The sequence below is a fragment of the Haemorhous mexicanus genome, chromosome 3, assembly GCF_027477595.1.
Source record: "Haemorhous mexicanus isolate bHaeMex1 chromosome 3, bHaeMex1.pri, whole genome shotgun sequence".
NCBI lineage: Eukaryota > Metazoa > Chordata > Aves > Passeriformes > Fringillidae > Haemorhous > Haemorhous mexicanus.
In genome coordinates this window covers 96,305,205-96,325,448 of record NC_082343.1, presented here as the reverse complement: position 1 = coordinate 96,325,448, position 20,244 = coordinate 96,305,205, and the positions used below count along the sequence as shown (strand labels likewise).

General features: G+C 34.3%; 1 protein-coding gene across 1 annotated transcript in view; it reads right to left on the bottom strand.

Annotated features, from left to right (window-relative positions):
* CSMD1 (CUB and Sushi multiple domains 1) overlaps positions 1-20,244 on the bottom strand; it is a 1,067,000-nt gene that overhangs the window by 358,447 nt on the left and 688,309 nt on the right. Inside the window, exon 7 of the mRNA XM_059842787.1 lies at positions 13,666-13,743. Within this exon, the coding sequence (XP_059698770.1) occupies positions 13,666-13,743 (78 nt within the window). The remainder of the gene's footprint in view (positions 1-13,665; positions 13,744-20,244) is intronic.

The window sequence follows — 20,244 nt, the reverse complement described above, 5'->3', positions numbered from 1 at the left end:
GTGAAGAATGTAAACTTATGCATTTAAGAAAAGATTTATTGCTGACAGATTATTTTCTTTAAACTATAATTTCTACACAGTAGCAGGTGGGAGATTTTGTTTTGCTTTGGTTTGGGGTTCTTTTTTTGGGGGTGGGGATGTTGAGAGGTTTTTTTTCTCTGCTGTAAGCATGCTGTGAATCTTTGATGTAATCCCCATTGCATTGAAGACCTGAGCCTGCTCTTCTCTGCTTTGTGACAACAAGGGTATAACTGTGAGAAACAAGGGGCACATACTTTGTACAGATATTACATGTATATTGTTTCATGAGGTCCCAAAAGCCCTTTCTTTTGGATTCAAAGTTGTTGCTTTTCTTCAGCTAAACAGTTACAGGTGTTGATGTGAAGCCCTTTGTCTATGGGGAATTCTAGATAGCTATACAACCATACAAGCCATTATAGTTAAGCTTTTATGAGGATTTTTTTTCCAGGTAAAATACTATGAAATTGAATTTGGCAAGGTTTTTTTTTTCTTTTTTTTGAGAGGCCAGAAGTTAAAACACCTTAATAAATAATTTCTAAGATAAATCTATGAATATTATTTGTTTCATTTGAATTTATTTGGAAAATATAATTCAAGATATAGCTGATTACAATGTGACAGATAGGGCTACTGAATGCTCTCCAGCCTAAACCCCTGTCTCCTGGCCTCTGTAAATTTCACAAATGAATTTATATTTTAGACTGATTTTAGTTTAGGGTTTTTTTTTTTTTTCAAAGTCAAAGCCTTAGCACAACCAATTTAATTAACCATCATTTTAAAAAGGTGTCAGAGGAAAATAAATATTTGATGTTAAAAAATATTTTTTCCAGATACTTCTTAGAAGTATCTTAGAAGTGACTTAGAAGTTACTTAGAAGTATCTTAGAAGTGACTCTGCTCTTTGTTATTATGCAGATTGAACCTTTAGAATAGAAGAAGATTTGACCTTTAACTGTCCTGTAAAAGATATTTTAGTCTTGTTTTCTTTTTTCTGTGTCCATGAAGAGCCAAGCATATAGTCCATGTGCTAAATCTATTCATATGACCACTTTCACAGCTTTAAAATATTAACAATTATAATTACCTTTGAGTACTCTGTGTATACACTTGATCACATCCCACCAGTATTAAAGCTAATCTTGCTACTCCCCTAATCCAGGGGAATTTGTTACCCACAGCAGTGTTGTTTGCAAAGGATGGGAGAACACAGCAGGGGCTCAGGAGGCATCCATGAATTCTAGCTGAGCCTCTGTCAATTAAAGTGCTTTCACCCTCTATTGTACGGACAAAAGAAATAAAAAAAATTTATCTGATTGTTAAGGGAGAGCAGGATAAAGTGTAACTCTATAACAAACAGTTTAAATTGCATAATAATACACAACTTCTTCAATAAACCTTTCATTTTGTCTATACAAGAAATGAAAGATAAAAGAAAAAAATTGTAACTCTTTTGTCCCCTGAAACACAGATTACCTATGCCATGAGCCAGGACTACTGACAGGCATGGAGAAAACATTCCCAACAATCTGAAAAATTAGGACTAGGCTTTGACTTTTGCCAAAATCATTATTGTAATGTAATGTAAATATTTTTCGTGAGAAATTAGTTATAAGTTATTTTAAAAGTATAAGGCTTTACCAAAAAAAATAAAAAGACATTCATTGAGATGTTCTTCCTACTTTTTATGAGGGAAAATCACTATGTTTTCCTACATATCTATGATGATCATGCTGTTATTATAAAAAAGTGTCAAGAGAAAGAGGAGTAAAATATTTACTGTTAGACAGAATAGTAATCTTAGAAATGCTCTAAGCCATAGGAATGCAAACCAATAGGATGCTATACTTGTATTTAGTGTGTATAATACATTCATATAGAATATAAAATAGCTGCTACAAGACTGGAGAATTCCAAAACCATAATCCAATTCCAACTATTGGGGCAGATTTGTCTCTTCTCTTTTGACAAGAATTTTTCCTTATGAGCTTTAATTACCTGGTTTGCAGCAGATGGGGTCTTTTTATTAGTTGGTAGAGAACAGCATTTTAAGCATGAAGTGTTAATAAGCTTGCTGTTAGAGCAAATTGTGTCACATCCCTTTAACATCTCTTTCACTCTAATTTTCATGCAAAAGGTTTTGTCATCTGAATTACACACAATTGTTGTCTGAACTAAATATAATTTTTCTGCTTTTACATTTTTACTGTTAAGGAAACTTTCCTGTCTGACCATACAGGAGCCACATTCTGGCAGTCACACTTCCACCACCAGAGACTTTTAATGGCAGGGAGTGAAGCCCCTTCACAGCAGGCAGCTCCAGTGATCTGACAGGTTCCTGTTTCTCTCCCTGCACACCCCACTTACACAGTCAGACCACGTTTTCTCACTGGTTCAACCCCTGGTTTCCCATAGCAGAATCTCAGACCTGGATCCTTAAAATAATTTAATCATGTTGCATCAACAGAATAACAGCTCGAGCTGGTGCCTCTGAGGAGGAACCCTGAGAAAAGGAAACCACAGGGGCTTTATACCCTCACAGTCCACGCTCTGTACTCTTTCAGCAGAATCTTCAGCTCTTACCATGTCTCTGAGTGTCTGGTCTCCTGGCTGGGTCACAGGTCCCCATGCCCTTTATTTGCAAAGTTTATTTGCCCAGTTTTTGGGCTCCACCACCAGAGCTCCACCTGCTGCTCAGGCTGAGTCTTGCTCACCTGCTATGGGCACTGAATGGATTCCTCAATATTTACTATATTAATGTCTTCACCAAGAGAGGCTTTCTCCTTATCATTACCCCCTGTTACCTCTAGCTTAAATGTATTGTTGAAAAAGCTTACCAGTGCCTCTCCCATATAGATTCAGCAGGAGGCAGACAAAACTCAAAAAGAGAACAGAATTGCAAGGCTTGAGGCAATTTCTGCCAACAAAATGAGTGCCAAAGAGTCTACTGAAGAGTTTGAACTAATCAAAGACTGTGTAAAAATAAGCAGCAAAGAAGGCAAAAGAGAGTATATTCTCTTACACCAGCCCACAATGAAACAAACTAGGTGACTGTTTACTAGGGAGAATGATGGGAGTTTGGACTTTGTAGATATGTTTGTATACCCTTGTGTGAAAATTGTATACATATGAAAGCTTGTAAGTGAGGAAATAATGCAAACACTAGACTTCTGACTGCAGCAAACTATCCTGTGATGACAAGGTTAGTTCATACTAGTTTTTATTTTACTTTTATTAAACTCTAAATAAAACGATCCAAGAAAATGAGCAGTCTTTGTTTCATTCCTTTATGCTATATGTATGCTTCATTGGTTCCCTCAAAAGGTGTATTTTGAGTTCCCATGCCTTTAGCTGATAAATGTCTGTGACACTCATCCTGAATGGCTCACTCATTGGGAATATTTCAGATCATCAATGAGGTTGTATTACTTCTCTAAAGACTGAAGTAATCATGCCTAAATACGTATTTTAGGGAAGGGACTTCAGTGGACGGCAAAACAGGAAGAAAGAACAAGTAAATATTATTGGCAATATTCTAGGCAGGGTTGATGCTTTTAATTTTTTGAATTTGCTCAGAAATATATTTTTTTATTTTTTCCTTTCACTTGTACATAGCTATCAAACAGAGACAGTTGGGGCTTAAATTTTATTTTTCAGGCATCTCCTTGGGATTTCTTTATTCTTGTCTTAATGATATGAAATTGAAATAATTGTTCATTCATCTCATTCACTTTTGAGAGAGGCACAAAGAAAACACAGCTCACACTAAAAAAAAAAAAAAAAAAAGTCACTTTTTCCATGGGAATGTATTAGCACAACCTTCAAAACTCATATCTGTTGCAAAAGTGACCTTTATGTAAAAGGTGTGCATTTTGTTCCTCCATCATCTACTAAAAAAGGCCAAATAGGAGTCCTTTGGAAAACAGTAAATCAAGATGACTGAAACATGTTTAAGCAATACATCCCAAACACACACCAAATTTAACAAAACCTAAGACTATGAAGTGTGATGTGCCTGTAGAACTCTCCACTTCTAGTGATCAATGAATATCCAGAGAGCTAATCTTTCCTTGCACAGTCATCTGCTCTTCTTCTTCCAGACCTTTCTGAGTGGGAACCCAGTGCCTGATTCAAATACAGAGGGAACAAGATCTGGATTTAAATGGCAACAGTCAGACAGTTTGAAAGTAATTACAGAATTTCAAAAGAAAGGGGAAATAAAGTATGATAAAGAAAGAGTGAGATAGCTAGAAAAAGCCTGAACACTGCATAAAGACTATTCAATGACAGCCACAACTCTGATATTTTATCAACATTGTTTTTGTCCCAAATATGAAACACAGCATCATATGGGTTGCTCTGAACAAACCTAAAATGCAATACATACAGTAAGATAAGAAGCAATGGCTTCTTGAATAAGAACTGAAAAACTGAAAAATAAGAACTGAAAGAGTGAAAAACAGAAAAAAAACTCTAGCAAACCTGACTGAAAGTGAGGACATGTTCTTTTTTTTGTAACAGTCGTGTGGGATTCAAGCTCTGCCTCTCCAAAATGTCTCATTCTCCGTCGAACCAAGCCCATCTTTCACATTAGCAATTTTCCTTGAGAACTACCCCAGAAATCATATCATTTATTGTTTTAAAGTGCTTTTCAGCTTTCATACCCAAAATTGTGGATTAAGTTTTTAGTATATTCCATAGAAACAACAGAGTAATATACAAGCAGATGGCACTGCTTCATGCTATATTCTTAATCTCAACATAAGTGCTTTTCATTTTAGCCTCTGATATTCTGGACTGCAGATGCATTTGCAGACTACTGCAAACCAGGTCTGGTAGAATTGAGAAAGGAATGTGACTTCTCAGTACAAATCAGATTTACCATAAGACTTCAGACACATGAAAGAAAACCTGATATGTCCATAAAAAGCTGCTTCTTGAATAAAATAATATATGCCACATAAAATGCTAGCTTGGAGATGCCATACTGCTTTGCTTTTGTTAATTTGTTAATTCATTGAGTTCAGTTAATTCAGAATTCAGTTCAAAAGCATTAAACTAGAGAAGATATGCATATTTTTTTGACACATCTTTTGCTTACGCAGGAGAACATCTTTCATGTTAGAAACCTGAAGCAGAAAATACTGTGACAGTGAAGACAGAAATCAAAAAAGTGTTTGTATGTTTGGAAACTATGTGGACTTTGAGATAAACTTATTTCCTGATGCCATCATGTGTATTAAACACGTGTTTTAAAACATCATGGGTATTAAAACTTAAAACTTTCATATATGAAAAATTGATCTTGCCACTCTTTACAGACTTCAGATGGCTTGTATGATAGAAGCATACATTTGAGCCAGAGCACCACACCTACAGTCCCTTTTTAAAGTATGTCAATGTAAAACAAAAAATGTAGCCAGATACTTCAGGAGTTTTCAGGATTTTTATTTGCATTTGTTTTTAAAAAAATAAGTAGCTGAATAACCTTATTGCTTGCCTGTTTGTTTGAGCAAACAATTTGTTCAATTGATTTCAGTGGCAGAACATATACTGAATAATCTTCTCCCCCTAGCAACTAGTCCCTTCCTGCCAAAAGTAAGCCAATGTATTTATTTCCATTTTAATTTTTTCTTGTTGTGCTCATTCCCATTCCAAAAATATTTCAAGCTCCCAAATGAACATTATTGAGGAAATTAATATACAGTATTATATAAATTTTTTATTTCCCTTTTTCCAAGTGAAGAAGGAGTAGTGGACACAAACTGCTCTGAAGCTCATAAATTATCTATCACTGAACAAAACTTCCCTGTTCCAAACATATATGACACTGGTCCTTCACAGTTCTGCTCAGAAAAGCTGCAGGAATAGACACATTCCAGTGTGACAGGCTAACAACAGACAGTGAGACACTGCACCAACACAGTGAAATTATTTTCCTAAGTGTTTCATAATGCAGATAACATATTCTGAAAAGAGAAAATAGTCCAAGACCTTCTATCAGATTCTGAAGATATTCTCCCACAACGAGGATTTAGAAGATCAGGATCTCAACACGTACACAAGTTCAGTATGAGCCTCTGTGGAAAGTGGAAACCTTGCAGGAGGTGAGAAGTCTCTGACTCTTCCAAAGGCCTCAACAGTTAGGGTGTCTGTATTCTGCAGCATGCCTTCACTGCATAGGCCAGTGTCATACTTCTTTCTTTAATTAAAGCTGTTTCCATGTTTTTTAAGTTCTATAAATCCGAATTCACCCACCCACAAATTCTGAATGCCTTCATAATTTAAAAACACTATTTCAATCTACACAGACTTCATTTTGCCAGCCTATTTACTGGCCACATCTATATTTTTAACAGAGCTGTATACAGAACTTAAGCCAAGGAAATTATGTAAAAGTATTAAAGTATATATTTATATTTTGCATGAATATTTAATTTATACAGAATTGTAATTGCTGAAAGCAAGTTGATAATTTTTAAGCCTTTGACTTTGAAAATAACAAAATTGAATGTGAGTTTAGCCTACAGTATGAACATTCACTTTGAATAATCAGTAACGTTCTATAATTGTATATGAAAATTAGTTAATGGCAGTTTCAGGTTCCTAGCTGGATAACAATTCATTTTAACCATCCATAATTCAATCAGATTACACCTTGTTTTACATATTTTAATAGAAACTTTCTTCTGGTTATTTTACAAATTATATATGCAAATTATGTAATAAATAATTGATGAAGCACCTTGTTTTGCTTGTAGCTATAAGGAATGCTTTTCTTCACAAATATATTTAGGCAGTAGTTCTTTCCCAGCAAGATTTTTGCATAGTATTTTAAAAGATATTTAAACTCCTGCTGTGATGAGGGCTTATTTAGAAACACCAAGTATAATTCAGTAACCTGATTTACGAAGCCATTTATACAATAAAGTGAAATAGCATTGTAGAATAATTTCATTGCATAGGGATACTAATCTTCTCTGAAAATCCCAAACTCTGTAACTCTTGGGAAACTCTGTATTATTACAGTCTATGATAGGACAAAGTATATCATGGTAATTAGCCTTCCTATTTTATTAATGCTTTATAAAACAGTTAGAGGTTAATCCAGCAGTTATTTGTTCCTACTGCCCAATTTCATACCATAATACTTGGTAACAGGGGGAAATAGAGTCATTAATCTTTTACCAGGCATGTGGTAAATGGTGTAATGGAATATTAAGTATTATGCATTATTTACAATGATATGTACGTATGTAGGTAGGTATACATAGACATATATAACAAGGATATTTTAATTTTAAATATTCCAGGATCTATCCCTTCACCTATTGTGTAAGAGTGCCAGTGTTTTAAACATTACTTTCCTCTTATCATGTGCTCAAGTATTTCTGTAAAGAGATTTTTGAAATAAAATTGTATATTGACAGACAGGCTAGGCCCACAAGATCTTAGATACTTAAACCTTGTGTTTCCTAACCTTGGAAGTTATAAACATTAAGAAGTTATAAACAATCATTTCTCTCATTTGAAGAATTGCACAATATAAATGCAAATTTGAAAATTGTTCTCTTTTTCAAGCTGTAAGATTTGAACAAATGAAAAAAAGCTTTCATGATTGAAAAGGCTGGACAGCTCATGATACTGTGTAGACACTTTAAAATGAGAATCATTTCAGTGCCTGTAAATTAATAAAACACAATATGACACATAAGCACAGAGTAACTTCCCCTGACACTGAGATCTTCAGAGAGAACTCCTACAGAAACAAGTGAGAAAGAGGCATCTTCATGTTGATCTTAGAACTCAACAGTTTTCCTCTGAAGAATCTCAATCTTAAATGTATGTATTTCAAAGGCCTCCATTTTACTCATGAAAGAATGAATATCTGCTACTGAACACAGAAAATGCTGAATAGATGCTCACTAAAGGTCTGAAAAGAGCTACAGTCGGTTTTCACCCTTGTGTGGCAATGCTTCATGAAGAGCCTGGGAAACAGAAGTCTTTGAAAAGCAGTAGATTTGTAAATGGAAATCCTAATTTCCACAATTAGGAATTTCTCTTTTTAAAGAACACAAAGCAGATAACACTATAAAATGCAATGCTAGTGTTTTTTCTCCTTCAAAAAAATTAGTAAAGTATGTCTCTTGATATACTGGCATTCTTCTCTTGTCTCTACTTTTTTTTTGGAACTTGCAGCAAACTGATTAGCTGAGTGTCAGATCAGAGCAAACAACACCCAACAGTCTTGTTCAAAACACCTGCAAACACTACAGAGTGCCCCAGAATAAAAGCCCAAAAGATGCCAACATTTTCCCATCTGCTTTACTTTTGTTGGTCTCACTGGCAGTGAGAGCAATTAAAAATAGAGATCTATCTTACATTTATTTCTCCAGTGCTTTTAAGTTCATGCTTCCGGAAAGGGCACAGGCCTTTGGAATTCTGCAGAACAAAACTACTTTCCAGAAGATTTCTTTTTAAAAAAACTGGTAAGGTGTCTCTACTTTATCCTAGATTTCATATTTTATTTCTTTCACTGTTTTTTAAAAACAGCTTCACCTAATAGTTTAAATATTCAAAGCAAAAACCAGACTGAATATTGAGAGCACTTAGGCATACAATATCCAAATGTAGGATTTTTTGATATCAACTGCCTGTACTACTACCCAAGCTACTTGGGTAGCTTTTTTTGTATCATGTTTATTAGTGATAAATCCCATCACTGATATAAGTTGCTTAAATTAATGCAAGCATGAGATGCTATATTTATTTAACGTAAAGTAATGTAGATTAGAGCATAGTTTTAAAGAATAAGAGAGATTTGATATTGTATAGTTGGGATTTTTAAAATTTGAAACTGAAAACTATCAGAACAATGAATATTTAACAGGATTTTTTTTCATTATTTGATTCTGACACAGCACATAATAAATAGCATGTAAGATCCAAATTCAGTAAGAAATGGTTTTTCATGTGTGAAGACACAACACAATACAAGCACAAAAAAACCTCCAGAATTTTTAGTGGAAATTTTTCTATTACATGTGCATTTTGAAAATAATAATATGGAACTCTTACATAGGTTTTTAGTGATCCTAAAATAATTTTGGAAAAATATACTAAAAACTTATTAAATAATAAGATATTTTGGGAAAAAATTTATAAGATAACTTAAATATAATAACCAAAAATTGTTATTTATATCAAGCCAAGATATAAATTTCATTTTTAAAATGTAGTAAGTAGCAATAATATTTCCTTTTATATCTGAAACTTGTCACGACCTTCAGTCATTGTCATATCTGTTTGTTAAGTTGATTGCACATTGGTTTGCAACTGATTTCTAAGTATTGATCTATTGATCAAAAGTTCTTAAATAAATTCTGCTAAGGAATGAGAACAAAACAGCCAGAAAATTGTGCTATTAAATGCAACTATTCAGTCCAGTATTGTCCTTAGGAAAATACTCTTTCATTAAATGAAGAACAAAATTTGACTAGTCTCCATATTGCTTCTGTCAAAGTACATTTACTAGTAGTCAAAAGTCAAGAAGATGAAATTGTCAGTTTATTTAAAATGTGAGGAATGTATTGGTAGGCAACAAATTTTTATCCTAAAATTTTTAACTTTATTTTACAATGTCCTAAGCCATTTTTCTCAGTTTCCCAACAACAAAATAAATAATGACTGCTGTCATTTTTTCTTACACAGAATTAGCAATGTAATCCCATTTTGGTATTAATCACTATAGTTTCAAGAGCATGTGCCATTAATTCATCTTAATGTGCAGCAACCAATCAATACTTAGTCTGTAAACTCATTTGTTCTTTGGCTGTACATCACAAAAATAATTGTTGTAAAGTAGCTCCTTTTATCATCTTCAGGGTGAAGAACTGTTTAAGTAAACTCTGTAACTCAAGGTTCAGAGGATGCATTAATCTTACACTGAAATCATGATCTTCAAAGTATTTAACATGGGTTTTCCTAGTATTCTAAAATACATGTTCAAATAATACTACAGAAGCCTGAAATTGCTTTGATGAAGTATAGGAGTTTTTTACTTAGTGAACACATACAGAGTTCACACTTTGTAAAACGCAGTAGTTCACACGCACTGTTTTACAGTGACGTTCGGTCACTCAGTATTCAGCAATTACTATGAAAAGCTAACGTGGTTCAATATGAATGCCATATTTTTAAAAGAATCACTCTGTCTGTTAATCTTTGTCACTGTTTCAGGCTGTCGTATTCACTTGATATCCTTTGCACATAGCATGACTAGCAGTAACTGCCTGGTATGTACACTTTAAGAGATAAAATACAAGGATCTTCTATTTGACCAAAAAATGAGACCTTTACAAGGACTATGGCTGCCCAATTTTGGTCTGTTCTTGCAGCTTTCTTCATTAGGGGTCTCCTCTTGGATGTACAGGATTCTCCTGTACAATCTCTGCTGAAGAGGTAATGATCAAGATGTTTAGAGATGATAATCTCCCTATGAAAGATTTGCTGGACAGAAAGAATGCCATGAAAACACTCATACAAGAGACAGGCAATAAGAACTTTATTTTTTTTTAATCAGTCACGATGCAAACTGTAGTCATAGCAGTTTTAGAAAAAGCCAGAGCTTTTAGGAGTCTGCAGGTTTTCATGTTAAAATGAGTGATGACAGGAAGATTGATCTTTGGGAATATAGCATATTCATCTGAATGATAACAAAAGTGGGTAGACAAATGGAGACCAACAGAGGTAATTGGATTTGCTTTCCCTAAGCAGTTCATACAACTCTCTCAAATACAACTCTGCCCTTGCTCCTCTGAGAGATCAGCTTCAGATGACCAAGGGTAAATACACTGACTGGATTTGGCCAGTATTTGTGGCAGCTCAAAAACTGCCTGTCCCATGTGCCTTTGCCCAGTTTACTCTTTCACACCTCTGCCAAGTTCAAGGTATGGATGAACCAGGACCGTATTTTACTTCAATTATCTTTCCCATCCTTTTCCCGTTTCCTTGCATAATTTAATCACAATTCAACTTCATCTGGCTCACTGCTAAAGAGTACTGCCTATCAAGACTATCTAGAAAAAAACCAACTTGATATGTTTCCTTTGGGTGTACCAAAGAAGACAACAAAACAAAACAAAACCAAATAAACAAAACCACCACCAAAAAAACCAAACCAAACCAAAACAAAAAAAACCCCACCAAACCAAAAAACATAAACAAAAAAAAACCTACCAAAAAAAAACCCCCACAAAAAAACCCCAACCCAACCTCATTAAAACAAATAAAAATATCCCCCTAAACCAACCAAAAACCCCACCAAAAAAAGGACATAAAACCCAAACCAAAACAAAAACCAACGGCAAAGCCTTCTTGTTTCCCTGGGGAGTGCTATAATATATAATGAATTTTCTTTCCAATATAGAGGCACCTTCATCTGAAAGCCATGCTTTGCTACCTGACTTTTTATAAAGGATGGCAGATCTGAAAGAAAGCATCCTGGAGTCCAGGCAGAACCAAAAGAAGGAGAGTGAGCTATGACTGTACATGACTGAAATACTTAAATACCATTCTGCATTCTACAAGGAATTATCAGTAATGTTATTATCATTGGTAACACTGGTAACATTTTCTACATAAATCCTAAAAGACTGGTGCCACTGTGAAATGCTTTTTGAACCAGCTGCTTGCAGGTTCTGCTTGGGAGGAAGAGCTGTGGGAAAGCTACAGGTCCTGGGATGCACTGGATATGCTCTCACAGCATTTGGGATGATGATATTTGCATTCCATTTACCCCCGACAAGCCAAAAAGCCAAAACTAAGCTTTCTGATTTATAGAGAGAGAATATTTAAAAGATCTAACATATGAAAATAGTGAGAAGTGTTGGTATATAATGTATCTTTTTAAAAATATATTCTATTTGGCATCAATTTATAATATACATTCTTATAATTTTTCTGGAGCCAAATCCCCAATTACCTTTTCTGTCTGCATAACTACAGGTAAGATAAATGGTTAAATATTTAAAGCTTACATCAGAAAGAGCCTCAAAATACATTTTGAATCCAACTTATTGTATTTTATTCTTATAATTTCTAAAATATATATTTTAGAATTAAATATTAAATATTAAATATAAATATTAAATATTTATATATGTGAAAGTAATGGTAATAATTACATTGCACTCCTTAGATTTATATTGGAAAGTAAAACATGATGATAAAGTTTTACAAGTCAAAACACAAAGAAAAAAAAGACAATTTTCATTTGAAGTAAACAACAGACTGCTGTATAATAATTTCTTCCATAGCCTGTCTTACTTCCACTTTCTGTAACTACAAGTGGTGTTTGACAGCATGTGCTCTGAGACTGTAAGCAGAGATCACACAGCTCCCAGAAGTAACTTATAAATAATGAAATTATCACCCATTCATATACAGACACCAAAGAGATGGATCAACTTTTTCTGCTACGCCTTGCATAAAAAGTTCTTTTTGAGTGCCACACCATCAGTGTGCAATATTTAAAGCAGAAAATTGTCATGCCTCTTTTGTTCCAGTGAGCATACCAAAAACTCACTTTACATTAAACAATGTATGACAGAAACACAGAGAATAAAACATATCCTCTAGACATCAGCTTTCCAGACACTCATTCTCTCTGCACTCACAGAATGGCACGAGGCAAACACAGCACAGGTTTCGCTTCACTGAGTTCACTGTTATTACATGAGGAATTAATTTATCTCAATACATCTGAAACATTACATTAACACTTTTAATGAGCTCTGTGTGAATGCTGTGTGCCTTTTTTAGTTTGATTTTTTTGGTTTTTTTCAGGGCTAAGGGGCTCTCAGCTTTCAAAATTCAAAAATATCCTCTTTTTCTCAATTCAAGACTGGCCTAATTAATGGAGAAAGAGCTCTCAGGATATTAGTCAGATTGCCAGTTCAGAAAAAGTGATGCTCAAAAAACTAACCTCATAGTCCCATAGGTAGCATTTTGATTTTAGCTTTACACGTCACACAGGGAAAAAGGTGTAAAGGGACTAAACAGATGTCATTCCAGAATGCACTATGCATGCAATGAGGGGAAGTTGATGTTGTGACCTCCATCTTCTTGAAAAGATGGGAATTACAACAGTTCTTAACCCCAGCTGTGCAAGACTGGAAAGAGGTGTTCACCAGACACTGTGGCAAGATGAGGGAAGAATTTAGTTGTGATATTGAGTGAGGGGAAGAAAAAAAGATCACAAACTATAAATTTAGATACAGAAATTTCTCAGATACCTTCACTGTCCCCAGTATTGAACTGATGAACTCTATATGGCAGTGTTCTGCCTGGATTTCCTAACTTGCCATGTGTCTCTGAATTCTAACTATTCTAATATAAAAAAATACTGTGATAAATAAAATGAAGAGGGGTTTCTACATACCATATTTTTCAGAGTTTACACCACCATATTCTGCGTTCTACCTTTAGCATAGTACTATCAGTGGAGTTCTCATTCAGTGATTCAATTGAAAGCATAATAACCATTTTATGACCATAGCATCCCAACATCTCTCTCTTTGATTTGTATATTTAAAAAGATTCAAGAAGATATATACAGTCACTAAAAATAAGGTTATAAACAACTTACAGACAGAATTTTTGTGGTTGCTGTCTTTGCTGGGCAACATCTTGACTCCTCTTGATTTCAGTTCAATTGCTTTTTTTACTGAGAAGACAAGTAAGCAAAGAGAAAATAATTCATTATTAAACATCATTAAAAGGACATATAGCTGCAAAATCATGCATTAAAATAATACAAAGTTATATAGGAAACCTACAGCAGATTGAAATAACTGCAGCTTCTGTGATAATCCAAAAAAAATTTTTGGGTTTTTTATTTTTTCAAAAATACAACCATGTCCTTTAAAAACAGATCTTATCAGAATTGGCAGTATTTTGAATCCAAGTTTCTTTATGTTCAAAGAAAAGAACAGCTTGTCCTAATTACAGGTATAGATTTCCTGCGTTTGTCATTCCATATAAGAAAATTAAACATTGAAAAAATATTTCTTACATAGAATATACAGAACATTATCTACGCATATTCAAGGACTACAAGTTTTCAATGTGATAATCACACCTGATTTTGTTTGATTTACTTTTCTTCAGGAGACGTGTTTTTAGTTCTGTTTCCCAATGAGATTAACATAGTATGTTATGTTATTTGGCTAACTTAAACCCTTTTGAATCTACAGGGTAATTTCAACTGAATTAAAAAGAAGAAAGAGACTAAGAGCTCTCACAGGGGCAGAGTTTTGTGAGAAAGAACTGATGCATCAGAGGTTTAATATCCTTTTTCTCTGTTTAGTCAGCTGAATGGCTGATAAACTCCCAGCCTATCCCTATTAAGTAGTTTGGGCGCCATAGGTGGGATCAGGAGCCAAGTAGGAAGAGACATGAGAAGACAGCAGTGCAGCTATACATTAAGGAAGACACAGGGTAGAATTTTAATTGCAATGGTAAGAAAAAAGGATAGAAATATAGGACACCTTCACAGGATAATAATTAGTTCTGTGGGAACAAACTGAGCAATGGAAAGTAAAATACGATGCAGAAAAAGATTTTGGAACAAGCATGAACAATTCAAAACTATTGTGTCAAAAAACAATAGCAATTGGAAAATAGCTGATGACTGACTCTGTACCAGAATGCTAATTACAACATCAAGATGCATTTCTGTTACTGAAAATTACAAAAACCTGTAATCTTTCCCTAATTCATACTAAATACCTTTTTTCCAGACCTTGCAGGGGCTAATAATCTCAAAGTGCACTTATTTATCCAAGATACAAACAGAAACAATAATTCAACTCAAACATTTCTTACATAGCAGTAATTGGTAGCTCACATTAAATAAATTCATAGTACAAAATGTAAGTTGTACTTTTTGTCATTACATGGTGTGAATTTTATAATTACTACAATATACACTAATCTGTATGTAAATATTTTTAAGAAGTGAAGTGGTAGAAAGAAAGTTGTCTTTAAATACCGCATTAAAAATCATGATCCCATTGTATTTATTTCTATATTGTAACTTCAGAGCGAAGGTGGCTTTTCTTGACAACTGAAATTGAGCAAGTATTGCAGAAAGTACATTCTGTGCTATGTGCAAGTGCAGTCATTCACGCCTAAATGCGGAAAACAGGTGTTCAAGTGATGGAAGATGATTGAAACACAATTGCAGCTGAATAGTACGAAATGGTTATGATAGCACTGTGGTGTTTTCTTCTAAGGCAGGAACTGTACATTATACAGAGACATCAGTGCAGACAATATTATACCCAAGGCGTTTTGGAAGGGCAAACTTTGTGGATATGGTTTTATTAGGATTAGTTTCCAGACTTAGGTTCAAAAGACTCCATCAAGTGCCACCTTAAGTTGTTTTTCAGGCTGTGTAACAAGTCTGTTAAAATTATTCTATATTTAATGGGAAATGAACAACATAGTTCTTGCAGAGAATATTTGGGAAACTGTCTGGAGTTGTGGTCCCTCCACCAGTTTGAATTTCTCAATTTATTAATATCTGTGTTATGTAAAACCTGCTGTGAGCAGCTCTTTGAGGATTCAGAACCCATATCACTTACATGGATGAGTAATAAAAATATTGAGTTGTTAGACAATGGACAGAAAAAATAACTATATTCTTCTTCTTATCTTTGAGCTGTGACACTATTTTAGAGTAAAAATTACAATCATCACTCAAATTCCTTGTGACATTTCACTCTAAGGGTATTTTTTATACATATTTGAAACACACTTCATGTGAATGAGAAAAAATTATACTCATGAGCTTTATTTGAAATACAGAGCTCACAAATTGAAACAAGATGTTTTGACTTGACATATAAAAAGATTTTTGACTGTCATGCACTGAAACAGGTCCTGCAGTTTCTAACCTTGGATTTTATTTTTTCAGATGTCAAGAAAAAGGCATTCTGTATATTACTGAAAGAACATTAGGGAGGGCATGTACAAAACTTAAGATCAGTCATCTAAATGTTTGTTTTATGTAGAAAAATAGCTCACTCAAGGGGGTGATTCATTCCCTTCTAAGATAGAAACAATGAATCCTCCTCTGGAGATGCCTTTTTCTCTCCATGAAACATAACAGAAACGTATAACACTTGCTGAAGCTAGATCCCTACGTTTTAGACAGTAAACATTAGATGGAACAAGTCTTTGTGCCTAGAAAAATTTAACAGCCAAAGCTAGTTATCTGGGAGACATATGGATCCAAGAGGTTAAATAGGATAGTTTGATATATGAAAAGCAAACTTTTGCCTCTTTTATTCTTGAGTGTGTAAGTTTTCGCATGTGCCCTAAATGGCATTTTATTGTCATTTTAAAAGGTATTAAGGAAGCATAGTCCCTAAAATAAAAACTATTCAACATCTGAAAAACAAACAGAGACTACTGCACACTGTGGTTCAAGTGAACCAGTTTAACTCCTCCTGTAAACAAAAGAAATACCCTAAATTAGACGTTTCATAACAATTTAAATCCCATTTGAAAATCTTTTCTGAGACACTTCTCTGTAACTTACCCATTGCAACTTCATTAGACAGGTTTTCCTGATTTCAAAGATGATTTTCCATTTAACAGCACAAAAAGAGGAATGGGTTTACATAATTAACGTCAGAACTGAACAGCACTTTCCAACTTTTAAGTGATTACTTTTAAAAAGCTGAATAGCCGTCTCTTAGCTTCACTTAAACATTCAGTTAAGCTCACTGAATCAGCTTATTTCACCTTTTCTGTTCATCATAGCCTCAAGAGTCTTTTGGAGATGAGTTACTTATTCAGGGACGAGGGCAGAGAGCTGAGTCTGAAAGTCCACAACAATCTTATCAGACTAGAAAGCACCAATGGTATTCCTTAAACTTTTGCTACAGCTGAAATAAACTCAGCCATGAAAGGAATATATGTCTGGTCTTATCTGAATGGATCGTGAAAGTAAAACTTTCAGGTTGTAAATCTTCATTCAAATCTACTGTGACTTTCATGCAGCTCTTAGTTTCTGACATATTTGAACATGTATGAAGAAAATACATTTTATCCCAAATGTTGGTGACATAATATGCTTTTCCTTAATTACCCAAATACATGTGTATCTTGCTGATTTTTCTTCCTGCGTGAAATAAGCTCCAAGACCTCAAATACTGGCTACCACACAAAGCTAAAATATTCTGACATCATCTGTTGGTACTTCCTCAAGCTGCTCTGCTGCTGCTCTGCTGACTTCAGGTCTTGGCTGCCCTTCACTGCAGATATTTCCTAAGTTTGGATATTTGAAGGTAAAGAGGAACAGCATGTTGACCAGCATCTGGTGATCACAAGAAGCATCTTTCCTATCCAGTCTGAAGCTCTATGTCACTATAAAAAATAGATATAGATATTTTTGAAGGGTTCTCTGGTTTTGTTACAGCAAAGGAAGAGCCCAAATATTTTCAGTATTTTTTACATATGATACATATCTTTTACGAAGACTTACACTTGGCTTTGAATATTTTGCAGAGTTCAGTAAAAAAGTGATGTGTTTGCAAGAACATTCATATTATTCTTGAAGGAACTCAGCAAATTTATCTCCGTACAGTGCAGAATTAATCAATTTCCTTTTGCTTTCATTTCACTGTTCTGATTTTCTTCATTATGAGTAATCCTGTTGTAAAACAAAGTCTTTTCTTAATTCAGACTGAAGAGTCCACTTCAGTGCTCTGTTTGCTTTGCCCTGGTGCCTAATCTTTCCACATTCTCCTCCAAAGACATAATTATGAGAATAGTACCTTTTTTTGGTACTATTACCTGGAATAAATAACTTACAGTTTCTCATTTAGCAGCATCAATGTTCTATCCAGATTATACTTATAAATGAAACATTTCTTTCTTATTACTCAAAGTCATTTGAGATCAGTAAACAGTTTGTTATCTCTTTTTACGTTTTCTTCTCCTTCACTATGGCCTGTTGTACTATGAAATCTTTCTAAAAGTTTAGTATTTATGAGAATGAGAAAAAAGCAATCATTCTCAATCTTACTTTAGTTTATGAAGGGTATTCTATAATCATTTTGTTGATAAAACAGGATCCCACACTCAATAACCTGGGAGCATCCTTAGAAGCTTTTCCTCTCACCTGCCCACTTGACTTATTGCAGAAGCATCACAGCCTTCCGTAGGATTTCTAGTTTAAACCAAGTCATTTGAATAGTCCATCACTTGTCTGTTTCTCTACTCCCTGCCTGAAGAGTATTCCATCTAATACACTCTCCTAGTGTTTCTGTCTCTAACAGCTTTTAAAATCTTCCCTACTAATTGGTATTATAACTCTGGAAAGCTTCACAGCAGGCACAAATGTTTCTCCTATATGGCTACCTGTAAAAGCTGTAGGTTCATGATCAGTTGGCTTCCTTGTTCCATCAATTCAGCAAAGTACTGCCTGTCACTATCAGACCTTCCACCTGCTCCCTGTGCTGGAAATCTCTGCATTCAGTACTAGTGAATAAATGGCACCAAGATAAATTGGTGTCACAGTAGATTTTTACACAAATCTTTCTCATTCTATTTGTATAAGCTGACACAGGTTCTGCAGGTTTAAAAAGAAGCACAGCCATTTGTTTTCCATTAACCTTCTCTATGTTTCCTAGCTGGCCCCTTGCCCTGATGGACTGCCTTAGCTACTTTGTGCTTTCAGTGTATGATATATCATAATAAAACCGGTCCAGCAGGCATCAAGTCTTCAATGACTGCAGATATTCTCCATAGTTCTGGAAAATTGTATCAATACAATTTAGTCTATGAATGAATATACAGTGTTGCAGAACACACTGGGTAGTCGTGTCTAGGAACTGACTCTAAAAGTAAATCATAAAATGAGAACCACTCAGTTCCTTGTTCGAATGCCACTTCAACCATAGTCTTTTGAATAGTCTTAACTGAATGGCTGTTACTGAATTGGCATCTTCTCAGTGCTGATATCATGAGACAGCTGTGTCTGAGCCTTTTTAGCAACATTTTACTAGACACTTAAGAAAGAAGTATTACTGTGGCAGTGCTGGACTACATAAGTGGTTCTATTAACAACAGAAAAGAATTGTCAAGAAAGATGGTGGATTTTCTCCTTGTTGATGTTTTCATATCAAGACTGGTTTACTCTCTTGATAATAAAGCTTAACAAAATATATATTTTTTTCTCAGCACCAGTTAAAGGAAAAGTCCATTCAGCATCACTTAAGAGCTAGAAAATAACAGGTTTTTTCCTGGCTCTTGATGTTATCAATTGATTTTATTATTTTCTTTCTAAATATACTCTAAGTAACAATTCTAAATGAAACTCCTGACTAAAAGTACCATGCATCAAGGAAACACTGCAAATTCTTTTCACTTATTTAAAACATAATTTTTAGCATTTTAAAGAATATGAGGAAAGGACAGGCATTTATAGGCAGACTTTGTGAATTATGAAACTTCATTGAAAGATCTAGCAATTGCAAGTTGATTTACATTATTTCCCTCATGGTTTTCCATTAGCATACATTTATTTCAGCAGCCTCTATTATATTCATTGTTTGACTTCAGGATTATCTGTTTGTTAAATCCTGAATAACTGAATGTAATTAAACACAACAGATAGATAACTTGTGGTACATAATTATCAAAATACCTATCACCTTCTTGAACCTCTCGGAAAACTTGCCAAAAATAGAACACGTTTTTTGAAACACTCTGCAACAGAGGCCGGAGTTACTGCAAAACTAAAAAAGTAAACACAGCCATTAATCATGTTTTGCTTTGGAAGCTTTCTTATTCTGTTCTATTTCTAGGAATTTTGAAATAAATATTTAACTTAAGCAGACCACTTTTAGCTGTATAGCTAAAGCTATTGTGGGGTTCTTTCCTCCTAAAAAGAAAACAATATTTTTAAAAACCCTTCTATTGTTCTGGCCATAAGCAAAAGCTAAGTAGGCATACTTTACATGCTGTAAATAAGCAAAAAAGCAGGGGATTCTTTATGACACCTTTTAAGTCATTCTGTGTACATCAATAAGCTTTGTTTCTAGGAAGTGCCAGGTTTTCATCTCCTAGTCAGCCTGTTAAGGATACTTCACCTCTGGGGAATTTACACATTTATGAAGTACTGGCATAAGAAAAATCATATGCTCTGCAACTC